General features: G+C 39.2%; 1 protein-coding gene across 1 annotated transcript in view; it reads left to right on the top strand.

The window, feature by feature from the left end:
- COP1 (COP1 E3 ubiquitin ligase) overlaps positions 1-26096 on the top strand; it is a gene marked incomplete at its 5' end in the record, with an annotated part of 104172 nt that overhangs the window by 27341 nt on the left and 50735 nt on the right. Inside the window, 3 exons of the mRNA XM_081113215.1 lie at positions 11970-12029; positions 14066-14142; positions 21055-21112. Of these exons, the coding sequence (XP_080969341.1) occupies positions 11970-12029; positions 14066-14142; positions 21055-21112 (195 nt within the window). The remainder of the gene's footprint in view (positions 1-11969; positions 12030-14065; positions 14143-21054; positions 21113-26096) is intronic.

Raw genomic sequence — 26096 nt, 5'->3', positions numbered from 1 at the left:
GGGGATATTTGGAAGCTATCTTAGAGCCTGTGTACCACAGCATTTAATCAATTTATAACTGAACATGTTATTCTTCATATTCAGATTAAACAATCAGGCTTTTGTTTCCATATAAAAGCCAGTCTCATCTGTGCAAATTTGTACTAGCATTTGAACAGATGCTTTATATTTTGTTTGATTTCATTTTTAAATGTACTTTTGGACATTTGTGATACCTGTTTAATTTACTGTAACAGAACAGTTTTGATGAGTCCTGGTTTCTTTTTGGTTTGTTTCGAATGTTAATGAATTGAATTTTTCAGTGTTTTTATATAAAGTAAAACACAGGAAAGTTTATTAAGCAAATTTACCGTTTAAGAATCATAGTAGAGTGACCATCCATGTACCACCATCCTGATTAATTTGATTTGTTTTTGTTGTATTCTATTAAATGAATATACACCATTTTTGTTGCTGATGGACTATTGAGTTTTTGGTTTGTGACTATTCACAAAAGGCTACTATTTTACATATGTAATCAGATGTATATTAGCATATATATATCTGAATGGGATGCATGTAGAAGTGGAATTGATGAGTCAAGATATGTACAAACTGTTTTACTAAACACTTGTGTAACTAAGTTACACTTCCTAGGGGCATTGTATGAGTATTCCTATCACATTGAACTTACGGCAATACTTGGTATCAATAGAGTTTTCAGCTTAGTTGATCTCTGGGGTATCTATTGCTCTAACTCTTTATGGTTTTAATTTGCATTATCCTGATGACTAATTTGGTTGAGCACCTGTGCTATGTTTATTGGTCATTTAAATTTTTTGTGTATGTGTGAAATACTTGCTTAAGGCTTTCTGAATATTTTCTGTTTAGTTAGTTGATTTTCTTAATGTTTTTTTGTTTGTATATAAGATAAAAATTCTTTGTCTTATCTGCCTGCCTGTCTCTCTATCTACCTATAGCAAATATTTCCCCTCTAATTGTCTTAATTGATGTCATTTGATGAGCAGAAGTTTCTATCTTTACTAGGGTCAAATTTATTCGTCTTTCCTGTTACAATTAGTATCTTTTGTGTCAGGTAAAGAATAATTTTCCATTGGAGGTCATAAAGACATTTTTGCTGTATTGTCTATTTGAAACTTTAATTCTTTATTTTTCACGTTCAGATGTATAATATTCTTGGAAATTGATTGTGTATAATGTGAGGGATAGGGAACTTTTCATATGGATAACCAGCTGTCTAAGCATCCTTAACTAAGGAGTTAATCATTTCCCCATTGCTCTGATGTACCATCTTTGTCATACATAATGTGTCCATATATGTGTGGGTCTGTTTCTAGTCTCTTTCATATACATCTATTGGTCTTTTTTTTTTTTTGCAAAACAACGTTGTATTAAATACTAGAACTTTAAAGTGAACTTCTGTTCTTCTTCAGGAATGTCTCAAGTATTCATGGGCCTTTATATTTCTACTAGAGGCCCGGTGCACAAAAATTTGTGCTCTCGGGGGGAGGGGTGGGGAGTCCCTCAGCCCGACCTGTGCCCTCTCGCAGTCTGGGACCCCTCAGGGGATGACCACCTGCTGGCATAGGCCTGCTCCCCGGGGGATTGGGCCTAAGATGGCAATCCGACATCCCTCTGGCAGCCCGGCAGCCCTCGGGGGATGTCCACTTGCCAGCGGGGAGCAGGCCTAAACTGCAGTCGGACATCCTTAGCACTGCTGAGGAGGCAGAAGAGGCTCCCACCACCACCGCTGTAATGGCAGCCATCAGCCTGGCTTGTGGCTGAGCAGAGCTCCTCCCATGTGAGAGCGCCCTGACCACCAGAGGGCAGCTCCTGCATTGAGCGTCTGCCCCCTGGTGGTCAGTGTGTGTCATAGTGACCAGTTATTCCCAGTCCTGCTGTTAGGGTCAGTTTGCATATTACCCTTTTACTATATAGGATAGAGGCCTGGTGCACGGGTGGGGGCAGGCTGGTTTGCCCTGAAGGGTGTCCCGGATCAGGGTGGGGGTCCCGCTTGGGTGCCTGGCCAGCCTGGATGAGGGGATGATGGCTGTTTGCAGCTGGTCACACCCCCTTCAGGGTGGGGGTCCCCACTGGGGTGGCTGGCCAGTCTGGGTGAGGGGCTGAGGGCTGTTTTCAGGCTGGCGGGCGACTGAAGCTCCCAACCTCTCCTTTTTTTCTTTTTTTCTTTTTTTTATTCTGGGATTTATTTACCTTCTATAGCTGTCACTGGAGCTGAGAGCCGGTTTTAGCTCTGAGGCTCGGCTCCAGCTCTGAGACCTCGGCTGCTGAAAGCAGGTATCTGGGTTTGTTTGGCTTCTATAATTGAAACACTGTTGCAGCTCCAGCTCTGAGGCCCAGCTGGCTGAAAGCAGGTTTCTGGGGTTTGTTTAGCTTCTATAATTGCAACATTGTTTCTTAGAATGCAGCTCAGAGGCCGGCAGCGGCCGGCGGGGAACCTTGGCTTCCTCCAACACTGGAGCAAGCCAGCCTCCTGTTTGCTTCAGCTGCCTGGCTGCCGGCCGCCATCTTGGTTGCTAGTTAATTTGCATATCACCCTGATTAGCCAATGGGAAATGTGTCAGAGGTACAGTTAATTACCATGTTTGTCTATTATTAGATAGTATATAAATTTTAGAACCGGCTGGTATATTTCTGTGATATACCTGTGACTTTTATTAGAATTACTCTGTAGATCAGTCTAGGAGACTATATTGTTACAATATTGAGTCTTCTAACCCATGAACATGGTATTTCTCTCCATAGAGTTGGGTCCTTAAGAATATACTACAAAATTTTGATATGTTTCAGGGTAATATTCTTATACATTTTAATTTTAGATTTGTTCTTAGTTCTTCAATCATTTTTTATGCTATTGTAAATGAAGTCCATGTCTTTAATTTCAGTTTTCTTACTGTTGCTGGTATATAGAAATATAGTAGATTTTTACACAGACATGTTTTTACATCCAGCAACCTTGTTAAACTGTCATTAATTCTAATAATTTGTAGATTCTTTTCTGTTTTCTGTGTACACATCATCATCTGAAAATAACAGTTTAGTTTCTTTCTTTATGATTCTTATATCTTTTATTTATTTTTCTTGTCTTACTCTGCTGGCTAGGACATCCGGTACAATGATGAATAGAAGTGGTGATAGCGGGGCATCCTAGTCTTGGTGCTGATCTCAAAGTGAAAGCTTTCGGCGTGTCACCATTAGGTATGATGTTTTCTATAGGTTTTTCCTAGGTACATTTTATCATTCAAGGAAGTAAATTTTTATTCACAGTTTCCTAAGAGGATCTTTTTTTTTTTTCTTTAATCATAGTGGGTGTTCATTGTACAGTCTAATCATTAGTTTGATTTAACATTAAAAAGTAAATAAACTTTGCACAAGGAGCCCAACTGTCCTGATTTGCTCAGGAATAGTTTTATCACAGAATGTTCTGCATTCTAGGGAACCCCACCAGGACGGTTGTTCACCTTATTTGCATCCCTTATGTAAACCAAACTTGGTCATGATGTATGTCCTTTTATAGGTTGTTTGGTATGGTAATATTTTGTTTTGGATTTTTGCATCTTATATACATTGGTGGATTGTCTTATAATTATTTTTATACTGGTCTTGCCTAGTTTTGCTATAAATATTTTTTGTTTTATCAAATGAGTTACTAGGGAATAAACCCTCTACTCTTTTCTGGAAGAATTTGTGTAGTCTCTAGGAAGGCTATCTTGACTGAATGTTTAAAGATCTTAATGGAGAAGCTATCTGGACCTGTTTGTTTGCAGGTTTAAACTGTTGATTCAGTTCCTTCAATAGTTATATGCCTATTCAGGTTTTTGTTTTAGATGTCTCTTTTGATATGTTATAAAGTCTCCAGAGTTTTTAGTGATGTCCTTCATTCCTGACTCTGCTGATTAGTGCTGTGTCTTTCCCTCTTTTTTTCTTGATTGGTTCTTGCCAGGGATGTATCAGTTTTGAGTCTTATCTAAAAACCAAGTTTTGGCTTTATATTCTCTAAGTTTTGTTTTCTGTTTTATTTATGCTCTTTATAATTTCCATCCTTCTACCTTTTTTTGGTTCTTTTTTCTAATTTCTTAACTTGGTTGTACATATGCAGACTTTTTTCTAATATAGCATTTGAGGCCAAATTTTTAAAAAAATATATATTTTATTGATTTCTTACAGAGAGGAAGGGAGAGGGATAGAGAGTTAGAAACATCAATGAGAGAGAAACATCGACCAGCTGCCTCCTGCACACTCCCTACTAGGTATGTGCCCGCAACCAAGGTACATGCCCTTGGCCGGAATCAAACCTGGGAGCCTTGAGTCTGCAGGCTGACGCTCTATCCACTGAGCCAAACTGGTTAGGGCAGGCCAAATTTTTTTTAAAAGCTAAACTTAATGATTTTTGTATGTCATTTTGTTTGTTATTCCTTAGTTCAAAATAGTTTCTAATTTTTATTATAGTTTTTCTTAGGCCAGTGAGTTATTTTATAAATAAACTAGAGGCCCGGTGCACAAAAATTTGTACACTTGGGGGGAAGGGGGGGCCCTCAGCCTGGCCCGTGCCCTCTCGCAGTCTGGGACCCCTCGGGAGATAACGACCAGCTGGCTTAGGCCTGCTCCCGGGTGGCAGAGGGCAGGCCCAATCACTAGGTGCAGGCCCTGGTCGGGCTCAGAGCAGGGCCGATTGGGGGGTTGGGGCACCGCCCCCTGTCACACTCAAGGCAGGGTGGATGGGGAGGTTGCGGTGCCACCCCCTGTCACGCACAGAGCAGGGCCACTCCGGGGGTTGGGACGCTGCCCCCTGTCACGCACAGAGCAGGGCCCATCAGGGGGTTGAGGAGCTCCCCCCTGTCACTCAGAGAGTAGGGCCGATAGGGGAGTTGGGGCACCGCCCCCTGTCACCCACAGAGCAGGGCCGATCAGGGGGTTGGGATGCCACCACTCTCACACTCAAGGCAGGGCCGATGGGGAGGTTATGGCTCTACCCCATCACACACAGAGCAGGGCCCGTGGGGGAGGGGGGGTTGGGGCGCTGCACCCTGTCACACACAGAGCCACAGGGCGATCAGAGGTTGGGGAGCTCCCCTGTATCAGGCACAGAGCAGGGCTGATCAGGAGGTTGGGGCGCCTTCCCCTGTCACGAACAGAGCAGGGCTTATAGGGAGGTTGTGGCCCCACCCCCTGTCACACACAGAGCCTCAGGGCGATCAGAGGCTTTGGGCGCTGCCCCCTGTCACGCTGATCCCAGTGCCGTGAGGCCTCTCGGCTCCGCTGATCCCGGTGCTGGGAGGCATATTACTCTTTTACTATACAGGATAGAGGCCTGGTGCATGGGTGGGGCTGGCTGGTTTGCCCTGAAGGGTGTTCTGGATCAGGGTGGGGGTCCCCACTGGGGTGCCTGGCCAGCCTGGGTGAGAGACTGAGGGCTGTTTGCAGCTGGTCACACACCCTTCAGGGTTGGGGTCCCCACTGGGGTGGTTGGCCAGCCTGGGTGAGGGGCTGAGGGCTGTTTGCAGCTGGTCACACACCCTTCAGGGTGGGGGTCCCCACTGGGGTGCCTGGCCAGTCTGGGTGAGGGGCTGAGGGCTGTTTTCAGGCTGGTGGGTGACGGAAGCTCCCAACCGCTCCTTTTTTTCTTTTTCTTTTTAAATTCTGGGCCAGCTTTAGCTTTGAGGCTCCAGCTCTTAGGCCTCCGCTGCTGAAAGTAGGTAATCGAAACAATGTATAACTCCAGCCCTGACTCCAGCTCTGAGATCCCAGCTCGCTGAAAGCTGGTTTCTGGGTTTTTTTTTAGCTTCTATATTTGTTAAAATGTTTCAAACTGCAGGCTCAGAGGCCGACAAGGCAGGCGGGGAATGTTGGAATCCTCTGTCACTGAAGCAAGCAAGCCTCATGTTAGTTTCAAGCTGCCTGGCTGCTGGCTGCCATCTTGGCTGACAGTTAATTTGCATATTGCCCTGATTAGCCAATGGGAAGGGTAGCGGTCATATGCTAATTACCATGTTTCTCTTTTATTAGATTAGATTACTTATTACTTGGACATGGAGTTTTTTTTTGTTTTTTTGTTATAGATTTCTGTTATAATATTATTATCAGAAAATGTGTTTTTTTAAAATTAATTTGAATGTTTGTGCTCCAAAAGAATGTGTTTTTCTGCAATTGCATGGTGCAATGTAAAGTTTGTTGAATATAAGGTGCCTAGAGGCCCACTGCATGAATTCATGCACCTTGAAAGGAGCTGTGGGCTGCGAGGCTGCAGTGGGCACAGGGATGGGTCTCAGCCCATCCTCCATGCTTCCACCTAGCCTCCTGCTGCAGCCCCCAGTCCCCTGTCTGCCGGCAGCCCCACTCCTGCCGCCGCTGCTCCCATGTGCTGGCAGCGCTGGCCCCACTCACACCCGCTGACGGCTCAGAGCAATTTAGGCTGGCGCTGTCAGTGGGTGCAATCGGCTGCTGCTGCCCTGATCATCTCTCAAGAGCAGGTGGAGGTGGAGAAGCCCTGAGAGGCGATTGGGGCTGGCAGCCTCCGCTCACACTCGCTGATGGCCCTGACAATCAGGGCCGATGCCAGGCACTGGCAGTGGGTATGAGCAGCGACTCAGGCACCAGCAGTGGGTGCAAGCGGAGCCAGTGCCAGCAGCAAGTGTGAACGCCGTGTGGGACCGTGGCGCATGGGAACAAAGAATTTTCAGTAACCACCAGATGCTCGTCCCAGTGACATTGACTGGTGCCCCGTCTTGGTCTGGTGCCCCTACTCACCTGCTCCACCATCCCGTTACGGCCAACGCCCGCCATGTTTTGCGCTCTTCTGCTTGCTGCCGGCGCCCGCCATGTTCCGTGTGTGCCTCCTGGTGGTCAGCACACTTCATAGCGACTGGTTGTTAGGTCTATTTGCATATTAGGGTTATATATATTTATATATATGTATATATATATATATATAAACTTTTCTGCATTCTTATTGATTCTTTGTTTCCTTGTTACATCAATTACTGAATCATATTCTAGGGGAGTTTCTTATACAGAAGAGGTTTGTGTCCTTTCTGCCAGAGTTCTTTTTTCTTTTTTTTGTTGTTGTTGTTACTTGTTTATTTTTTTTGTTTTTCTCCTTATGGGTTACTTGGATGTTTTTAGTTATTGTTTTAAAAAATAGGTTTTGCCCTAACTGGTTTGGCTCAGTGGATAGAGCATCAGCCTGTGGACTCGGGTCCCAGGTTCGATTCCGGTCAAGGGCATGTACCTTGGTTGTGGGCACATCCCCAGTAGGGGGTGTGCAGGAGGCAGCTGATCGATGTTTCTCTCTCATCAATGTTTCTAACTCTCTATTCCTCTCCCTTCCTCTCTGTAAAAACCAATAAAATATATTTAAAAAAAATAAAATAGGTTTTTACTGATTTCAGAAAGAGAGAAGAGAAACATCGATGAAAGAGAATCATCCATTGGATGCCTCCTGCACGCCCCCTACTGGGGATCAAGCTCACAACTTGGGCATGTGCCCTGACTGGGAATTGAATTGTGACCTCTTGATTCATGGGTTAATGCTTATCCACTGACCCACACTGGTTTGAGCTACTTGGATGTTTTTATTTTTATTTTTAAATTTTTTTGGGGGGGAGGGGAATAAATGGAATTCTTTATTTGCAGACTATTGTATTCCAGCATGGTCCCACAGACGAAATGAGCAGTAGTGCACTTTTAGTTTCACATTTTTATGGATCAGGACTTTAACACTTTTTAAGTCTCCTTTTTTTTTTTTATTGTCTAAAGTTTTACATTTGTCTCCTTTTTCCCTGCTTGACTCCCCCCCCCCCCCCAAACCCCCCAGCCATTCCCACCCTGGGTAAGCCCCCACTGCCCCAGTGTCTGTGTCCATTGGTTATGCTAATATTCATGCATATAAGTCCTTGGTTGCTCTCTAACCTCCCCCTACCATTTGTCTCTGGGTCTATTCTTGTTCATCAAATTATGTTGATCACTAGAGGCCCGGTGCACGAAATTTGTGCATGGTGTGTGTGTGTGTGTGTGTGTGTGTGTGTGTGTGTGTCCCTCAGCCCAGCCTGCACCCTCTCACAATCCAGGACTGCTGGCTCCCAACCACTCACTTGCCTGCCTGCCTGATTGCCCCTAACCGCTTCTGCCTGCCAGCCTGATCACCCCCTAACCACTCCCCTGCCAGCCTGGTCGCCCCTAACTGTCCTCCCCTGCAGGCCTGGTTGCCCCCAACTGCCCTCCCCTGCTGGCCCGATCACCCCTAACTTCCCTGGCTTGCCAGCCTGGTTGCCCCTAACTGCCCTCCGCTGCTAGCCCGATCACCCCTAACTTCCCTCCCTTGCCAGCCTGTTCACCCCTAACTGCCCTCCCCTGCTGGCCTGATTGCCCCTAATTGCCCTACCCTGCCGGCCTGGTCATCCCTAACTGCCCTCCCTTGCAGGCCTGATCGCCCCCAACTGCCCTCCCTTTCAGGCCTGGTCCCTCCCAACTGCCTTCCCCTGCCGGCCATCTTGTGTCCACATGGGGTGGCCATATTGTGTGTTGGAGTGATGGTCAATTTGCATATTACTCGTTTATTAGCTAGGATTATATCCAACATATGAGTGAGATTATGTGATATTTATCTTTCTCTGACTGGCTTATTTCGCTTAGCATAATGCTCTCCAGGTCCATCCATGCTGTTGCAAATGCTAAAAGTTCCTTTTTTATAGTGGCGTAATATTCCCTTGTGTACATGTACCACAATTTTTTAATCTACTCATCTGCTGATGGGCACTTAGGCTGTTTCCAAATCTTAGCTATTGTAAATTGTGCTGCTATGAACATAGGGGTGCATATATCCTTTCTGATTGGTGTTTCTGGTTTCTTGGGATATAGTCCTAGAAGTGGGATCACTGGGTCAAATGGGAGTTCCATTTTTAACTTTTTGAGGAAAGTCCGTACTGTCTTACACAGTGGCTGCACCAGTCTGCATTCCCACCAGCAGTGCAGGAGGGTTCCTTTTTCTCTGCATCCTCTCCAGCACTTGTCATTTGTTGATTTGTTGATGATAGCCATTCTTACAGGTGTGAGATGGTACCTCATTGTTGTTTTGATTTGCATCTCTCAGATGATTAGAGCAGTTTTAAACTTGGTTGTTTTTTTTCCACTGCAAATTGAGAGGAAGGTACAGAGATTTCCCATGTACCTTCTGCTCTCACATATGCATAGCCTCCTCCTCCTCAACATTCCTCACCAGAGGGAACATTTGTTGTAGAACCTACATTGACTCATCATAATCACCCAAAGTCCATAGTTTACTTTAGGGTTTATTCTTTGTTTTATACATTATGTGGATTTAAAATGTATAATTGCATGTATGTATCATTATACTGTCATACAAAGTATTTTCACTGTCCTAAAATTTCTCTACTACCTATTCATCCCTTTCCATACTCCCAAATCCTGGTAACCACTGGTTTTTACTGTCTCCATAGTTTTGCCTCTTCCAAAATATCAGAGAGTTGAAATCATGCAGTTTATTGATTTTTATTTTATTTTGTTTATTTTTTCTTAGTTTAGAACCTTTTGGATTTGCTTTTTAAAATGTAGTAATATGCATTAATTTAATTTTCCTCCATGTCTTTTCAGGCTTGACAGCTCATTTTTTCTTAGCATTGAATAATAGTCCATTGTCTGGATGTAACACTGTTTATCCATTTACTTTCTGAAAGATGTGTTGATTGGCAATTATGAATAAAACTGCTATAAACATGTTTTTCTGTGGTCATAAGTTTTCAGTTCCTTTGAGTAAATACCAAGGAGCGTAATCACTAGGTCATATGATAAGAGTATGTTTGATTTTTTTTTTTTTTAAGAAACTGCTACACTGTTTTTCAAAGTGACTATACCATTTTGCATTCCTACCACAGAAAATGAAAGTTTCTGTTGCTCCACATCTTCATCATTGTTTGGTGTTGTCAGTGTTCTGGATTTTGGATATCTAATAGGTGTGCAATGGTTATCTCATTCTTATTTTTATATATTAAGTTTTGCTGCTCTTTTTTTAAACCAGCTATTTTCTGAAAATGTACCAGTATTCTTTTGTTCAGTTTTGAACGCCATCTGATTGAAGTAGTCTTGGAGTATTATAAAAAAAACTTAGGGTGGAGGAAAGTTTATTAGATGGAAGAGTTGAAAACATATGACAGTGCTAATTGCTTTTTTTAACACCCCAATTCAAGTTTCTTGTATGCATCTATACTAGTTTCATGGCTACCACTTTGCCCTTGATAGTTATGCAGGGTCTCCCTTTCCTTTGCCCATCTCTTAAACATTTGTGTTCCCTACTATCCAGTTCTTGTTCTCATCTCTTCTGGTTATGCTGGTTGACATTAGGGGATTTTGTTCATTGTCATAACTTCAAATTTATTATTCCTCAGAGCTTTTGTTCTCATAGCTTTTGTATGTATTATTATTTACGCTGCTTATTCTCTATTTCCCAACTGTTTTCTACCTGGGAAAATTCTATTAGTCCTTCAAGGCTCAGCCTTTCATTTAATTTCAGATGTACTTTCACTTATCCAGTTACCTGTCCTCTGCCCCTGAGTTTTCCATCTAGATTAGGAGCAACATATGTTCCTTTAATTGTGTGCATACCATCCTCCTCATGCTTACTGTGCTATAACTAATTGGTTACTTGTTTGCTATCTCCCCTAGACTGAGTTCTATGAGGGCAAGGGCTATAGTTTCTAAATACTGTTCTTCCCAGGGCTTAGCAAAATGCTTAGGATTGGTAAATATTTAAATAATACGTTATCAATTATATTAGCAACCATGTATGTACTATAACAGAAGAGACTGGTCCTAATATTAATAAACTGTAAAAGACTGTTTAACCTTACCAAACATTAAGGAAGTGAAAGTTAAATAATAAGGTACTGCTTTCAAGAAGTAGTATAGTATAGTGGTTAACACAGCCGTGGGCAAGCTATGGCCCGCGGGCCTGATCCGGCCCACGTGAAATGAATAAAACTAAAAAAAAAAAAAAGACCGTACCCTTTTATGTAATGATGTTTACTTTGAATTTATATAAGTTCACTCAAACACTCCATCCATGCTTTTGTTCCGGCCCTCTGGTCCAGTTTAAGAACCCATTGTGGCCCTCGAGTCAAAAAGTTTGCCCACCCCTGGTACAGCATGAATTCTGGAGCAAGAAGGCTGTCTTGATTTGAGCTCCAGTTCTGCCACTTGCTGAATTAAGAATAAGACAGCAACTTAATATATTGGTGATAGAATTTGAAATGTATTGTACTTCTGGAAGGCTGTTTTGTTTTATATAGTGAAGAATTGCCTACTCTTTATTTTCAAATTTCATTTTTAATAATTTCTTAATAAAACTTGAAATTCAGAATCAAGTTTCAGATACTTATGATAGTTTGCAATAAAAACTTGGTGAGAGGGGAATGGTTAAATGTATTGAATGTGATTCAACAATTAAAATATTTGCATTTAAATGGCATGGGAAAAGCTTATGAAGCAATAGGTTACAATAGCAAAGGTAAGACATCTTAACTATGTCTTAAAGCTTTTAAGAAGGAAATGTTAAGCTGCTGTCTTGTGATTGATTTTGGATTGCTTTGTGAGGCTAATTTTTATTTTTGAAATGGGTTAACAAGTGACATGCTGACATTACTTGCTGACATTGAAATGAGGTTCTTTGGGTGTCTTGTATTTTTAGTAAGTTGCGTTGTCGTTTATCTTTTTATTACAAAGTCAATTCTTACATTTAAAAAGTACATTTTGTTTTCTTATGTATTAAGTCCCTTCATTTACATTTTAACATAATACTTATAGATCCTTTTGTCTACAATTTACCAATAGTGCTTACTTTTCTAGAAATCATTTTTCAAATGTGGAAGTTATTATATAATCTTGGTGCTGTCAAGTATGGTTTGGTTTAGGCTTCTTTTTTTCTCTTTTATCTGCAGCAACTGGAACAGATCCAGAAGGAGCTGAGTGTTTTGGAAGAGGATATTAAAAGAGTGGAAGTAAGATATCAAGAATTTCTCTGACAATTTTTCAATTTCATGAAATTATCACTTTTCCTTTAAATTGCTGCATTAAATTTATGGGATTGAGCTTCATTATATAAAAAGTAACAGATATTACTTTAATTCAGCGGTTCTCAACCTGCGGGTCGCGACCCCTTTGGGGGTCAAACGACCCTTTCACAGGGGTCGCCTAAGACCATCGGAAAACACATATATAATTACATATTGTTTTTGTGATTAATCACTATGCTTTAATTATGTTCAATTTATAACAATGAAAATACATCCTGCATATCAGATATTTACATTACACTTCATAACAGTAGCAAAATTACAGTTATGAAGTAGCAACGAAAATAATTTTATGGTTGGGGGTCACCACAATATGAGGAACTGTAGTAAAGGGTCACGGCATTAGGAAGGTTGAGAACCACTGCTTTAATTTTAATTGAAAGTTCATTTTTTATAGAAAAAGCATCACTTTTTTGATGATAAATGTATTCTAAATTTGTTTTCACTGCTTTTTATTACGATAATTATTTTGGGGCAGGTTGAAAAAAAATTATTCAACTTTATTGTGTGCCTTCATATTAACTTAACTCCCACAAAACCCTCAATTATTAATGTTAAAAGATGTCACAATTCCATTCTTTTACTAAGTAAATATTTTTTAGATCTATCTACTGTGCCTTTCTAGGACTAGCGTTAATTTAAAGAAAAGATATGAGAATATGTTACCAATAATCTTAAGAATTTATAGTATGCTGGTTTATTAATAGGAACATGGGAGGATCTTTGAGAGGCTCATTATCTTTAGCTGTATTTAAATGTACTGTATGTTTTTAATTATTCACAGATGTTATACTTTTCTTTTGCTGATACATGTTAATTGACCTTGAGTTGTACTATCAGTGGAATTTCAGTTTCCATGCGGCATTAACCTACATTGATGTCCCTTGCTTGGCTATATGATTGAACTGAGTTTGGATCAGTCAGAAAAAATTCTGCTTGACTGGATCTTTAGTGGCATTTTAAAATTTGCTATATTTCTATGAATCAAAATATAGGACATAAAAAGGAAGCCAGGTTGGTATGATTCAGAGGCATAATTTATGCAATAATATTTGATTAGGGGGGTCCTTTTCTTCTGGGTTAATGATCAAAACTTAGAGTTTAAGTCTTTATTAAACAAAGCTAAATTGAGTCAAGTGTTACTTTTTTTAATGTTTGCGGAGGATATTTTTAAAGAAGAGACTGACACATTCTGTTCTTTTGTACTTCAGAGAATTGAACCTAATGATCCAGTTACCATACTGGCATATTTATCTTAAAATTATCTATAGGTACTTACCTGGATCAGTGGTTAGCCAGTTCACTGTTCACATAATGTACTGTACATCTCATTTAAAATACTGTTGACCCTTGAATATAGATTTGAACAGCGCAGATCCACTCACATGCAGGGTTTTCTTTTCAATAAATACTATAAGCGTGTTTTCTCTTCCTTGTGATTTTCTTAACAGTTTCTTTTCTCTAGGTTACTTTATTGTAAGACTACAGTATATGATACACAAAATATGTGTTAAATGACTGTTTATGTTATCAGTCAGGCTTCTGGTCACTAGTAGGCTATTATTGGTGACATTTTTGAGGAGTCAAAAGTTATAGCAGTTATATAGGGTGCTTGAGGGTTGGTGCCCCTAACCCCCATTGTTGTTCAAGGGCCAACTATATTTACATTTGTCTTTTTCTTTTTTTTTTTTGCATTGGTGGCTTTATTAGTGATAAGTAATATTTATTAAAGAGTATCTAGTTTTTAAAGAATGTGTATCATAGAAAAGGCTTATCTTTTAACTTTTTAGGATACTTTTGCTTTAGCACTCTGTGGAGAGGAAGCCTTGAGAAAGTTGGATGTTGATACAAAAAGTGACTGATAAAAACCTGGGGTTGGAAAATAATATAATATATCTGATTTTAATTTTTACATCTTATGTTTGGAGTACCTACTATAATTCAAATAATTATGCTTTCAGGAAATGAGTGGCTTATACTCTCCTGTCAGTGAGGATAGCACAGTGCCTCAATTTGAAGCTCCTTCACCATCACACAGGTATAAAACTTCAAACTTGTAGTTGTATAGGATTTATGTTACAAAATGCACATATGGTACTAGTCCTTGGGAGCCTTTTCCATGTAATGTACAAAATCCCAGAGAAAGTACTTTTGGTCATGATCTAGAAATGAGATTCAGATTACCCACCTATTTCTTTAGAGCTTTGAATTTTCATGCCAGGTACAGTCACTGAGTAGACTATTGTTATATTACGAATTCACTGTTGGATTAAAGGTTTGGTGGATTTCTTAAAATAATGATAGTTTTAAATATTTTGGAATAAAGTAAAACCTTAAGCTTTTCCATAACTTACTGAATTTTCTTGGGTAGATCACTTCCCCAGATTTAAAATGAGTGTATTAGATAGATTGGTGAGTTTAGATCTCTGTGGCATCTTCTCATAACTCTGTTACTAAGTTAATTAAGTATTCTTTTCTGTATACTCTTTTAGAGCAGGGCTTATATTTGTCTAGCTTGCAACTATTTCCCTAGGTTTTTGAGTGGCTGGCCTTGTTCACTATTTGTGAGGTACAGAAAATATCTGTGGTTCCTTCTAAAATTCTAGTTGATGAAATAAGTACTACCTAAATTTTTTGCTTGAAATACTTAAAGAGCAATTTTATCTGTTTTCAACTTGCTAATCCATTTAGGTAAAGGTCCAATAGAAGCTTTTTATTTTATTTTAAAGACTTTTTTATTGATTTTTTTTTTTTTCCTTAGAGAGAGAGGGGGAGACAATGAGCCTGCCACCTGGGCATGTGCCCTGACTGGGAATTGAACCTGCAACCTTTCAGTGCATGCCCAAGCCACTGAGGCACATAGGCCAAGGCCAATGGAAACTTTTTAGACAAAGAGTTTTAGGACAGCGTGGGTTATCATGCAGTCTAATGCCAATATAAAAGATTATATGAGCCTTCAGAACCTGTCAATTTAGGAAAGCTATTGTAGGTCTAGTTTGGTACAATATGTGGGGAAAGGGGTTCAGGGGATGTTCTAGTTAAAGGGCATTCCTGGGATATTTGCTATTTTCCCCATTAACAATTTTCTGGAGATCCTTGTGAATTCTAATTATTTAGGGGTCTCTTTAGCTATGTAATTCAGATTGTTTTTCTCCAAGCTTATTTAAAACTCTTGGGAATGACTCAGTTTCTGTTTTTTTTAAGCTTAGCTTTCACTTTCTAATATACATGGGATCTGTCCATGGAATGTTTACTATGTTAGTACATGCAGGAAGGCAAAAGTTGTCATATCACGAAATATTCACTAATAAACTAATAGTTCCCATTATCATACCCCTCTCCCTCTAATAGTAGCATGTCTTTATGTCTATTGTGTTTTCATAGATTTAATGTTAAACCTATGTTACTCAGTCTTTGTTACTCAGTCTCTCACTGATGGCTTTTATTAACATCTAACAAGATAATAATATATTCATGTAACTGGCTCTGATGTGCTTCTGATGTGCTTGACACTGTTAGATGTTGAATCTAGTTGGCAAAATCCTCCCCTTATGATATTTACCTTTTGGGGGAGTATATGTGTGGAGGTTGGGGAAGATAGTAAATAAGCAAATTTATAATGTCGAAGTAGTAGATAACATGTAAGTAGAGCCTCAGGAGGTAAAATTAGGCATACTAGGGATTTGCAGAGATTCTGTTTTAGTTTGGGAAGTCGAGCTTCTCTGAAGAGCTGGCATTTAAGGTGACAAATGATGAAGTGTAAATATGATTGAAAGTCATGGGAGAGTTTTGAGCACGATGTGGTTTAGATGTTAAAATGTGTACTGAGGTTTCCATGTGGAGGTTAGAGAAAAGTTGTGTCGCTTTCAGTCCCCTGCCATTGGAAGCCGGGAGGAAAGTTAGGAAGCATTGCAACAGTCCAGAAGAGAGGAGATGATGGCCTGGATTAGGATTTTAATGGTAGAAGAGATGAAAAGTCGTTGTATTGTAAAATAAAGTAGCATATCTTATAAAAGATATAGGGCTTTCATTAAATTTATGAAAACATTGTTGAAAAATTTGTAAACTAGTGTTTAAAGCTATCATCAAAAGCGATTCTGGCAGACTTAAACTGGTGACCAGTTGAAGAAGGGAAAATAGTCAAACATAATATTTTCTTCAAAAGAGTGTTTTGACATTTTATTAAAACAAGTAGTTTTAATATTCTTCAGAGTTTGAGAAAGGCATTTGGAAAAAATGATGTTGCTCTAAAATACTCTTGGAAAATGACCCTTAAGTTTGGGATGTGAAATTGAACATGCTGAGAAGAATGTCTTGTTATACTATCAATAGTTGATTTTTCCTTATTTTTAAGAAATAATCTGTAATTGCAATTATAACTTTCCCTCATAATTATTAGCTTTATTATTTGCCAGACAGTTTTAATTTTTATTTCTCACTCTAATGTTCTGATTTCTTTTAAGCAGGTTTATTATTTTAAAGGCCTGTTTATAGATTCTTTTATTTCTATACTAAGGACCTTCTTTATATGTAAGGTCATTGAATTCTCTATATGATAGATTCTGAGTTTGTAATTAGATTATATATTTAAATGAAAAAGAGAGAAAGACAAGTAGTGGACTTCCTACCTCCAGGATTTTGTATTCTATATACTGTGATCAGCTATAATTAAGATATCCAGTCAATTCTCTTCCTGCTGCCTTGTTTAAACTCAATATCTCATGGAGTCCAGCAATGATTTTTAACCATCCCCCAAAGCATATTGTCATAAATTTGATTATTTTTTTTTCTGCTTAAAATTCTTCGGTGGCTTTCCATTGTATGTAAATTGGTTTAGATCCAGCTCTGTTGCATGGTCTTTTACACTCACCTGTACTCTGCCTACTATTTTTATGGATTAGAATTTAATTCTCAAAACAGGATATTAGGTTACCTTTACATATATTGTTCCTTTTGCCTAGAAGCTTCATGGAATCATCTCTTAGGTAGCTTTTCCCCAAGGTTAGATGATTATAAACATATCTTAAGAAATATCTGCTACACCTGCATGGAGAACTTTTGAACACAAATGATGTTTTGTTGTATTTAAAAAAATATATTTTTATTGATTTCAGGGAGGGAGAGAGAGATAGAAACATCAATGATGAGAGAGAATCATTGATTGGCTGCCTCCTGCACGCCCCCTACTGAGGATCGAGCCCACAACCCGAACACGTGCCCTTGACCCGGATTGAACTCGGGACCCTTCAGTCCGCAGGCCAACGCTCTATCCATTGAGCCAAACCAGCTACAGCATGTTTTGCTGTATTTTAATGAAGTTTATTGTGTGGGAAAGTAGTAAAACCAGTTGATTGTTTTATTGTTGGGAGTACATGGGATATTCACCTTAACTCTAACCCTATACTATGCGAAGGTGTTGAATTTGGTGTCATAGGCGATGGAGGATCATTCAAGAATCTTACAGAAATTTTAACTTGAGCTAAAACAAAAACACAAAACACAGAAATCAAACTTCCTTGACAATAATAGAGAGGTTACTCTTCCTATAGCTGTAATTTCTCATTAAATTGATAGGTAATAGGCATATATAGCAAGTTATGAAAACCATTTTGAAACAGTACATTTTCTTTATTTAGAATATCTGAAGAATTTATTCTTAGTCACTCAGCCAGTTTTGGGATTGTATCAGACATGTATAAAACACTGTTTTAGGCACTGGGAATACAGTTGTGAATATGACAGACCTAGAACCCTGCTATCATAGTTCCACAGCTGTAGGATGGAAAATAAGTTATGCTGGCAAATCAATTATTCTGCTTAAAATATGGTAAAAATAGACTTTCAGTTTCAAGAGTTAAAATAATCAAAATGACTTTAGCTAAAAACTTTAGTAATCATATTTGATTAATAGGCATTTCAGGATTTTTAAAAAACTTCTTTAGGTTCTTGCCCTAACTGGTTTGGCTCAGTGGATAGAGCGTCGGCCTGCGGACTCAAGGGTCCCAGGTTTGATTCCGGTCAAGGGCATGTACCTTGGTTGCGGGCATATCTCCAGTAGGGGGTATGCAGGAGGCAGCTGATCAATGTTTCTCTCTCATTGATGTTTCTAACTCTATCCCTCTCCCTTCCTCTCTGTAAAATATATTAAAAATATTTAATATATTTTTAATAAAATATATTAAAAAACACAAATAAACAAAGAACTTCTTTAGGTTCTTGTTATAAGCTGGAATTGACACTGCTCAATGAAGCTATTGACAATTCCTTCCAATTCTGAATTCTGAGGTATGAATAGGCCATATTTCAATAAACATGTCCTCGTGGAGGATTAAAAAAAAGGGGCAGAATTAGGTTTATTTTTCAGATTTCTTCTGTCACAGTCTGTATGCAATAATAAAATTTTCTTAGTGAATAAAAGTAAAACTTGATATAAAAATAAATTTCAAACTGCAGATATTACTACTAAAGTACCATTTAAAACTTGTAATATCAATACCTCAACAAATTGATGAATATTTTTTAACTGAATTTATTGGGGTGACATTGGTTAATAAAATTATATAGGTTTCAAGTGTACAGTTCTCTAATACATCATCTGTATATTGTGTTTACCACTCCAAGTCAAATCTCTATCACCATTTATCCCCTGCTTACTCTCTTCTACCTGCCCTCACCTCCCTTGTTCCTCTAGTAATCACCATACTGTTGTCTGTGTCAGATAAATATTTTTTATACACACTAATATATCTGTATCATTGTTCAGATTTGTGGTCAAGAAATCTGAATTATAACACCGTAAAAAATCACATCTAGAAATTTCTCTGTTCTTTTGACCTCTACATACACAGCTACATGATTTTATTAATGTTTATACAAATGCTAGGGGAATGGATTTTATTAGTAAAAGTAACATTTTTGAATGCCTGGCATATCCTTATTTTTAGCCCTATAAGCCCTGGATGGAGTATAATGAAAATAGCATGTGATCTTGTCACACTCTGTGCAAGGAATGTGAACATTAATTATATTTCATCAAAAGAAACCCATTTTGAGAGAACCCATTATGTGTTAATTCTTTAATTTTTAGTGTAAGTGCTTAGAAGGCTCTTTCTTGTATAATTAAGTCTTACTATAGAAACAGTTAAGAACACAATGAATTAAGATCTAGTAATATGTGTTGCTTTTGAAAAAGACTACTGTGAAGAGAGTTCCATCTGATTTATTATATTTTTTTAAATGTGAGGTTCAATGTTACTGACTAATTTTGTTAGTAGAGGGTAAAATTAATTAAATTTTTACCATTTTTTGGCATTGCACTGAGAACTTAACATATTTATTTAAATCTCATATCTCTCTGAAGAGTCTAACGCATTTAATAGATAGAGAAACTAGAGACCAAATTGACATTAGTAATTTACCCAGAGCATTCAGCTGGTATGGGATGAAATTCAAACCCATTTTGTGCTCTTAAGAGTGCCTCTTGCCGAAACCGGTTTGGCTCGGTGGATAGAGCGTCGGCCTGCGGACTGAAGGGTCCCGGGTTCGATTCTGGTCAAGGGCATGTGCCTGGGTTGCGGGCACATCCCCAGTGGGAGATGTGCAGGAGGCAGCTGGATCGATGCTTCTAACTCTCTATCTCTCTCCCTTCCTCTCTGTAAAAAATCAATAAAATATATTAAAAAAAAAAAGAGTGCCTCTTATGTTATAACCTTTGAGGTTATTTGAGTACTAACCTAAAATAATGATTATGTGTATTTGTGCAGAGAGAACCATTTTAATACCCTCAATTGCTTAAATTTATTAGAGTAGACAAGAATGTAAATATTTTTATAGTAGAAATAAGGAAGAAGAGTTTTTAAAATGTAAATAACTATTGGTTTATGATGGCTGGTATATATGTTGTGCCATTTTCAGGTGCTAATAGTTTTCATAAGCTAATTTATTTTGTTTAAAGATAGGAAGGGAATGAAAGTAATGAAGTGATAAGATAGAAATGGCAAGATAGTCTGGACTTATAGAGGTTTTTCTTGTGTTAAGTAGGAGAATGCCCAGACCATATAACCAAATGTAAAGAACCAATTCAGAAAGCAAATTATGTTTGACCAGAGCAGAGAAAACTGGTGCGTAGGTTTTGGGTATGAACGAAAGATTATTGGTATTCTACCATTTATTTTATTCTTTTGATAGCTTTCTTTCATGTGAGATGATTATAACATTTTGGACCTGGAAAGGAACTATATATATTATAAAGATAAGTTAGTTCCCACTCATCTCACTTTGTAGATAGGAAACTGAGTGGTTTCTTCTTTTTATTTTTTAAATATATTTTTATTGATTTCAGAGAGGAAGCAAGAGGGAGAGAGAGATAGAAACAGATAAAGTGAGCTAATCTTCAATTAGCTGCCTCTTGCATGCCCCACACTGGGGATCGAGCCTGCAACCCAGGCATGTGCCCTGACCAGATATCGAACAGTGACCTCCTGATCCACACAGGTGGATGCTCTATCACTGAGCCACGCCATTAGGCAAAACTGAATGGTTTTAAAGGACACATACCTCTTTAGTACATAGCAGCAGTATCTGTTTACCATCGCTTTTGAGCGCATGCTTGTGCTCTTTTCCCAATACTCTTCTGTACATGGGGTTTCAAACAACTTATTAACATCTGAAAACCAAATTGAAGCAATTACATCTGTGTATGCACCTGTCCTCTGATTATTTTTTATTGATATTCCTTCATGGTGTGCATGTTTAAGGTGGTGGGGTAAAGGGATAACTTGTTTAAATATTTGCTGATTTTTTTGTTTGCTTAGTCTAATTAAATTATTAGCAATAAATATTTTATTTGCTTAGAAATTATAAATGTTGGATTCACATATTTTAGTTTTGCTTTTTTTCTTGATAAAATAATGTAAACACTGAAATCACATTTTTTCTCTTTTTTTTGCAGTAGTATTATTGATTCCACAGAATACAGCCAACCTCCAGGTTTCAGTGGCAGTTCTCAGGTAAATTATACACTTACAGATATGTTTTGGTGGTACTATGAATATAATAATTTGAATTGTAAAATCAGATTGGTTTACTGTAATGTCCTGTCATAAAGATTTCTGTTTTGAATGCTGTGACATTGATTGGGACTTGAATAGGTCTGATGCATAATCAGCTATTTATTTGCTCATCAGTGATGAGTTAAAAATATATTTTTTTAACATGCTGGTAATGGTAACATCAGACCTTGAGAAGAATTAAATACTGTAAGAGGAAATTATGGATAATTAGGATATTGTTTCTCTCAGAGATAAGAAAGTAATCTGTTGATGAATTGCTCATCATTAAGTTGAAACCTTATACTTTTCTGTGGAAAGTAAACTACAGGTTTAAGTAAAATATACTCTAGCTTCACCTCTTTTCTAGTTAACTAGAGGCCCGGTGCATGAAAATTCATGCATTGGAGGGGGGTTCCCCTCAGCCCTGCTTGCCCCCTCCCACAGTCTGGGAGCCCTCAGGGGCAGGAGATGACCCGGTGATCAAGGGAAGGTGACGCCCCATCACACCTCTGCTGCTGCCACTGCTGGCAGCAGGAGCCTTGGGCAGCCCTGGTTACCTGAGCCTCGCGCGGTCCTGGGCGGCTGGGCAGCCAACATTTGAAGCTTGCCTGCACCTCGGGCCGGCCCTGGGCGACTAGGGGGCTGGGGGAACTGGGGGATTCTGGAGGCAGGCAGGCGGAGTGTGGGCCCTCCTGGGGGCGGCTTGGCCTTGCCACATGCCTGCTGCCCCAGTCGGGCTGAGGGGATCTGGCGCCACCATCTTGTGGCTGTGGGCACCGCCATCTTTGAGGTCATGGCAGTAAATTAGCATATTCCCTCCTTATTGGCTGTGGACCCCTCCATCTTTGTGACTGCATGAGGGTCAATTAGCATATTCCCTCAATTGATAGGATTGTTATGATCATTTAGACACTTTAGTCTCTTCATCTGTGAGTTAGGAATGCTGATATTTGTCAAATCTAATTTTGAGGCCAGATCTTTTTTTTAAAAAGTTTCTGTATTGAAATAATTTTAGACTTAGAGAAAAGTTACAAGAGTGATAAAAAAGCATTCCTTTATATTCTTTATCCAGGTTATCCAAATGTTAATATTTGATTACATTTGTTTTATTCTCATTCTGTCTTACTACATACACATATAATTTTTGTGTGCATTGTTTGAACAAGGTACAGACATAATGTTCCTTTGCCTCTAAATACTTCAGTGTGTATTTCCTCAAATCAAGTATATTGTCTCATGATTATAATATAATTTTAAAATTCAGGAAGTTGGCATTGATATAGAGTTATTATCTAACTTCTATATCTTATTCAGATTTTAGAAATTGTCTTAATATTATCCTTTTAGTAAGAGGAAAAAATGAGGTATTTTTAAATTCGTGTTCATTTGTATATTCACTTTATGTAATAATGTAGTTATTTTTATCATAGTGAAAAGAAAATCTTTTGGATCATCTTTTTCCATTACTTAGATAACTACCTTTGTGTAACTACTCTGCACTTCTTGTATTATCTTCATATGCATGCATGTATTTGGCTTATTCTTTTTTTCTAGTAAGTTTATACATTGGTTTGTATCTATTCTTAAACAACCATGAAAACACCAGATTTGGATGTAACCATTGGAATTTATGTAAAGCAAAACTGTAAGAAACTTTAAAAAATTGATTAAAACTTAAACATGGGTGTGTGATTTAAAAATTTAGCTCAAGAAGTAATTAAAGTAGTAATAATAGTAGCTAGGTAATGTTTATTTTTGTACTTGCTATTCATGGACACTGCTCAAAGTACTTTACATGTATTAACTAATCCTTAGAACTTCCTATAAGATAAGTACTATTCCTATTATTTCCTATTTTATTGAGGAGGAAACTGGGGCACAAAGAAGTTAATGAGATTGCCCAAGGTTATATCACTAATAAGAGGAGGAAACTGAGATTTTTAAATCAAGCATTATGGCTTCAGAGACTATGCTTTCAAATACGCATTTATCCAACCAACAGATTTTTTATTTTTATTTTTTTGAGTACCTGCTATTTATCAGGCACTATTTTAGGTTCTGGGGATGCATTGTTGAACAAAAATGAAACAGATAAAAATCTTGAGTAACCAAGTTTCCAATCTAGTTGGAGAGATACTAATAAGTTATCCTTGAACAAAGAGGAGGTGAGGGAGCAAGCTACATGCTTAACTCTGAGAAGTTCCAGGCAGAGAGATAATGAGTAAATAAGCCCTGAGGTAGGAGAATGCCTGACATTGTCCAGAAGTGAACAAGGGGGAGAAAAGTAGAAATGAGTTAAAAATATAACAAAGTTTCACTTGGTGCATGACTTCTTATGCATTATAAAGACTTGATTTTTCATTGAGTTAGATCAGTTAAATGGGCACTTATCTCACTTTTTACTTTGCATGAAAGGATTATCTACACTAAAAGAGAAACATGCAAATTGGTGTCACTCTGCTACGCCCACCAGCCAATCAGGATGAGCAAGCAAATTAACCCAACAAAGATGGTGGTTAATTTGCATATGCAGGCGCAGAGCGAAGACTGAAGACAAGACGACTGAAGACTGAAGAGGCTTGGCTTCTCTGCTGCGGTTGGAGTGGAGAAGCCTCGAGGTCTGGCTTCTCCGCTGCGGCTGGAGCGAAGACCTGGGTCCCGGGTGCTGGAGGAAACCAGGGCCGGCAGCCAGGGGAATGGGCCTCTAGTCCTATATAATAAAAGGCTAATATGCAAACTGACTGAACGGTGGAACGACCAGTCACTATGATACTCACTGACCACCAGGGGGCAGACGCTCAATGCAAGAGCTGCCCCTTGGTGGTCAGTGCGCTACTACAGGGAGCAACGCTCAGCCAGAAGCCCAGCTCATGGCTGATGAGCGCAGTAGCGGTGGTGGGAGCCCCTCCTGCCTCCACGGCAGCACTAAGGATGTCCGACTGCTGGCTTAGGCCCACTCCCCTGAGGACTCATGGACTGCGAGAGGGCGCAGGTTGGGTTGAGGGGGACCCCCCCACCCCCGAGTGCACAAATTTCATGCACTGGGCCTCTAGTAAATTGATAATATTTCTGTAGTATTTAGAAAAATGGATTGACTGCATTTTCTATATTCAAACCCTAAATAAATACTATTTAGACAGAGACAGACAACTTGGAAGTGAGTAAACGAAATACTTTCCTAAACGCCTTTGTGTCAAAGAGTAGTTTTAGATGCTGCTACAAACAGTTAGAAAAATAGTGCTAGTGAAAATACTGAATATCAAAATTTATGAAATGTGATCAGAATTGTCCTCAAAAATTTACATCCTTAAATGGATTCTTTTTGTTTTCTTCTTTTTTTTAATGAATGAAAGTAAATGAACTAGGCTTTCAACTCAAGAAGCTGGGAAAGGCTTCAGATGGTAAAAACAGAGAGAAATACAAAAAGAGCTCAAATACAGTAAAATGTTTTGTGAGGGTTTTAAAATATGTTTTTATTGATTTCAGAGAGAGGATGGGAGAAGGGGAGAGAGAACCATCAATAATGAGAGAGAATCATTGTTCGGCTGCCTCTTTCATGCTCCATACTGGATTGAGCCTACAATGCAGTCATGTGCCTTGACCAGGAATGGAACCATGACCTCCTGGTTCATGGGTTGATGCTCAACCACTGAGCCACATCAGCCGGGCTTCAGTAAAATGTTTTTTATTTTTTAAAATATATTTTTATTGATTTTTTACAGAGATGAAGGGAGAGGGATAGAGAGTTAGAAACATCGATGAGAGAGAAACATTGATCAGCTGCCTCCTGCACACTCCCCACTGGGTATGTGCCTGCAACCAAGGTACATGCCCTTGATCGGAATCGAACCTGGGACCCTTCAGTCCGCAGGCTGACGCTCCATCCACTGACCCAAACCGGTCAGGGCTTCTTTTTTTTTTTAAAGTAAAATGTTTTAATACATAATTGAAGTTGGCTATTATAATATTGAGCAGATTAAAATAATTTAATGCTGAAGCTAATAAAATTCCAACCTTAAATGTATAATATTAAATAAAAGAAAATAAATAGATTTAAAAATATTATAGAACTACTAGAGACCCAACGCATGAAATTCATGTGTGAGTACAGTCCCTAGGCCTGGCCTGGGATCAGGGCCATCTTCCCCAGCAGCCAGCCCCGTACCCCGCCGCCACCCACCCCCAGTTCCCCATTCACCATTGGGCAATTGGAACCTGCCAGCCGGGTGGAGGGACCGAGAGGTAGGCCATTCCCACCCGCTCGCCAGCCCCACCCTTCGCGCATCGCTCTCTGTGGGGTGACCGGCAGGGTGGGGGCCTTGGCCTGGCACCACCCGCATCCCCCGCCACCCACCCCTGGTTCCCCATTCACATCCAGAGATCGGAGCCTGCTGGTAGGCGGGGAGGGACCAAGAGGTGGTTAGTGCACCTCATAGCAACTGGTCGAGTAGTCATTCTGCTCCTTCCACCATTCAGTCGATTTGCATATTACTCTTTTATAAAAATAGACTTGAATATACCAGTTATCATAAGTATTAGTGCAATTGGATAAAAAAAATCTCAAGAATATTTTTAAGGGTGTGCAGAGTGACCAACTGACTTTAATTAATTGATAGAACGAATGATTCAGAGGAATAATAATTATGATGGCATTCATCCAATAAGTTATTAAATGTATTCTGAGACTGCTATAGCCAAATGAGCACAAAAGAAATTTAAATGCCAACTGAAAGGTAATTACGAGTTTAGCCTGTGGTGAAGGTTGGTCAGTGCAGATTAGTGGTGAAATGGAAGATGACTGATCAGCTCCCCCTATACGCCCCACACTGGGAATCGAGCCCAAACCCTGGGAATGTACCTGACTGGGAATCAAACTGTGACTTCCTGGTTCATAGGTTGACGCTCAGCCACTGAGCCATGCACACCGGGCTCATATTTTTGA

Source organism: Myotis nattereri (assembly GCF_964212035.1).
Source record: "Myotis nattereri genome assembly, chromosome: 18".
Classification (NCBI taxonomy): Eukaryota; Metazoa; Chordata; class Mammalia; order Chiroptera; family Vespertilionidae; genus Myotis; species Myotis nattereri.
Note: the sequence above shows the minus strand (reverse complement) of the source record. Positions and strands in the feature narration are given on the sequence as shown.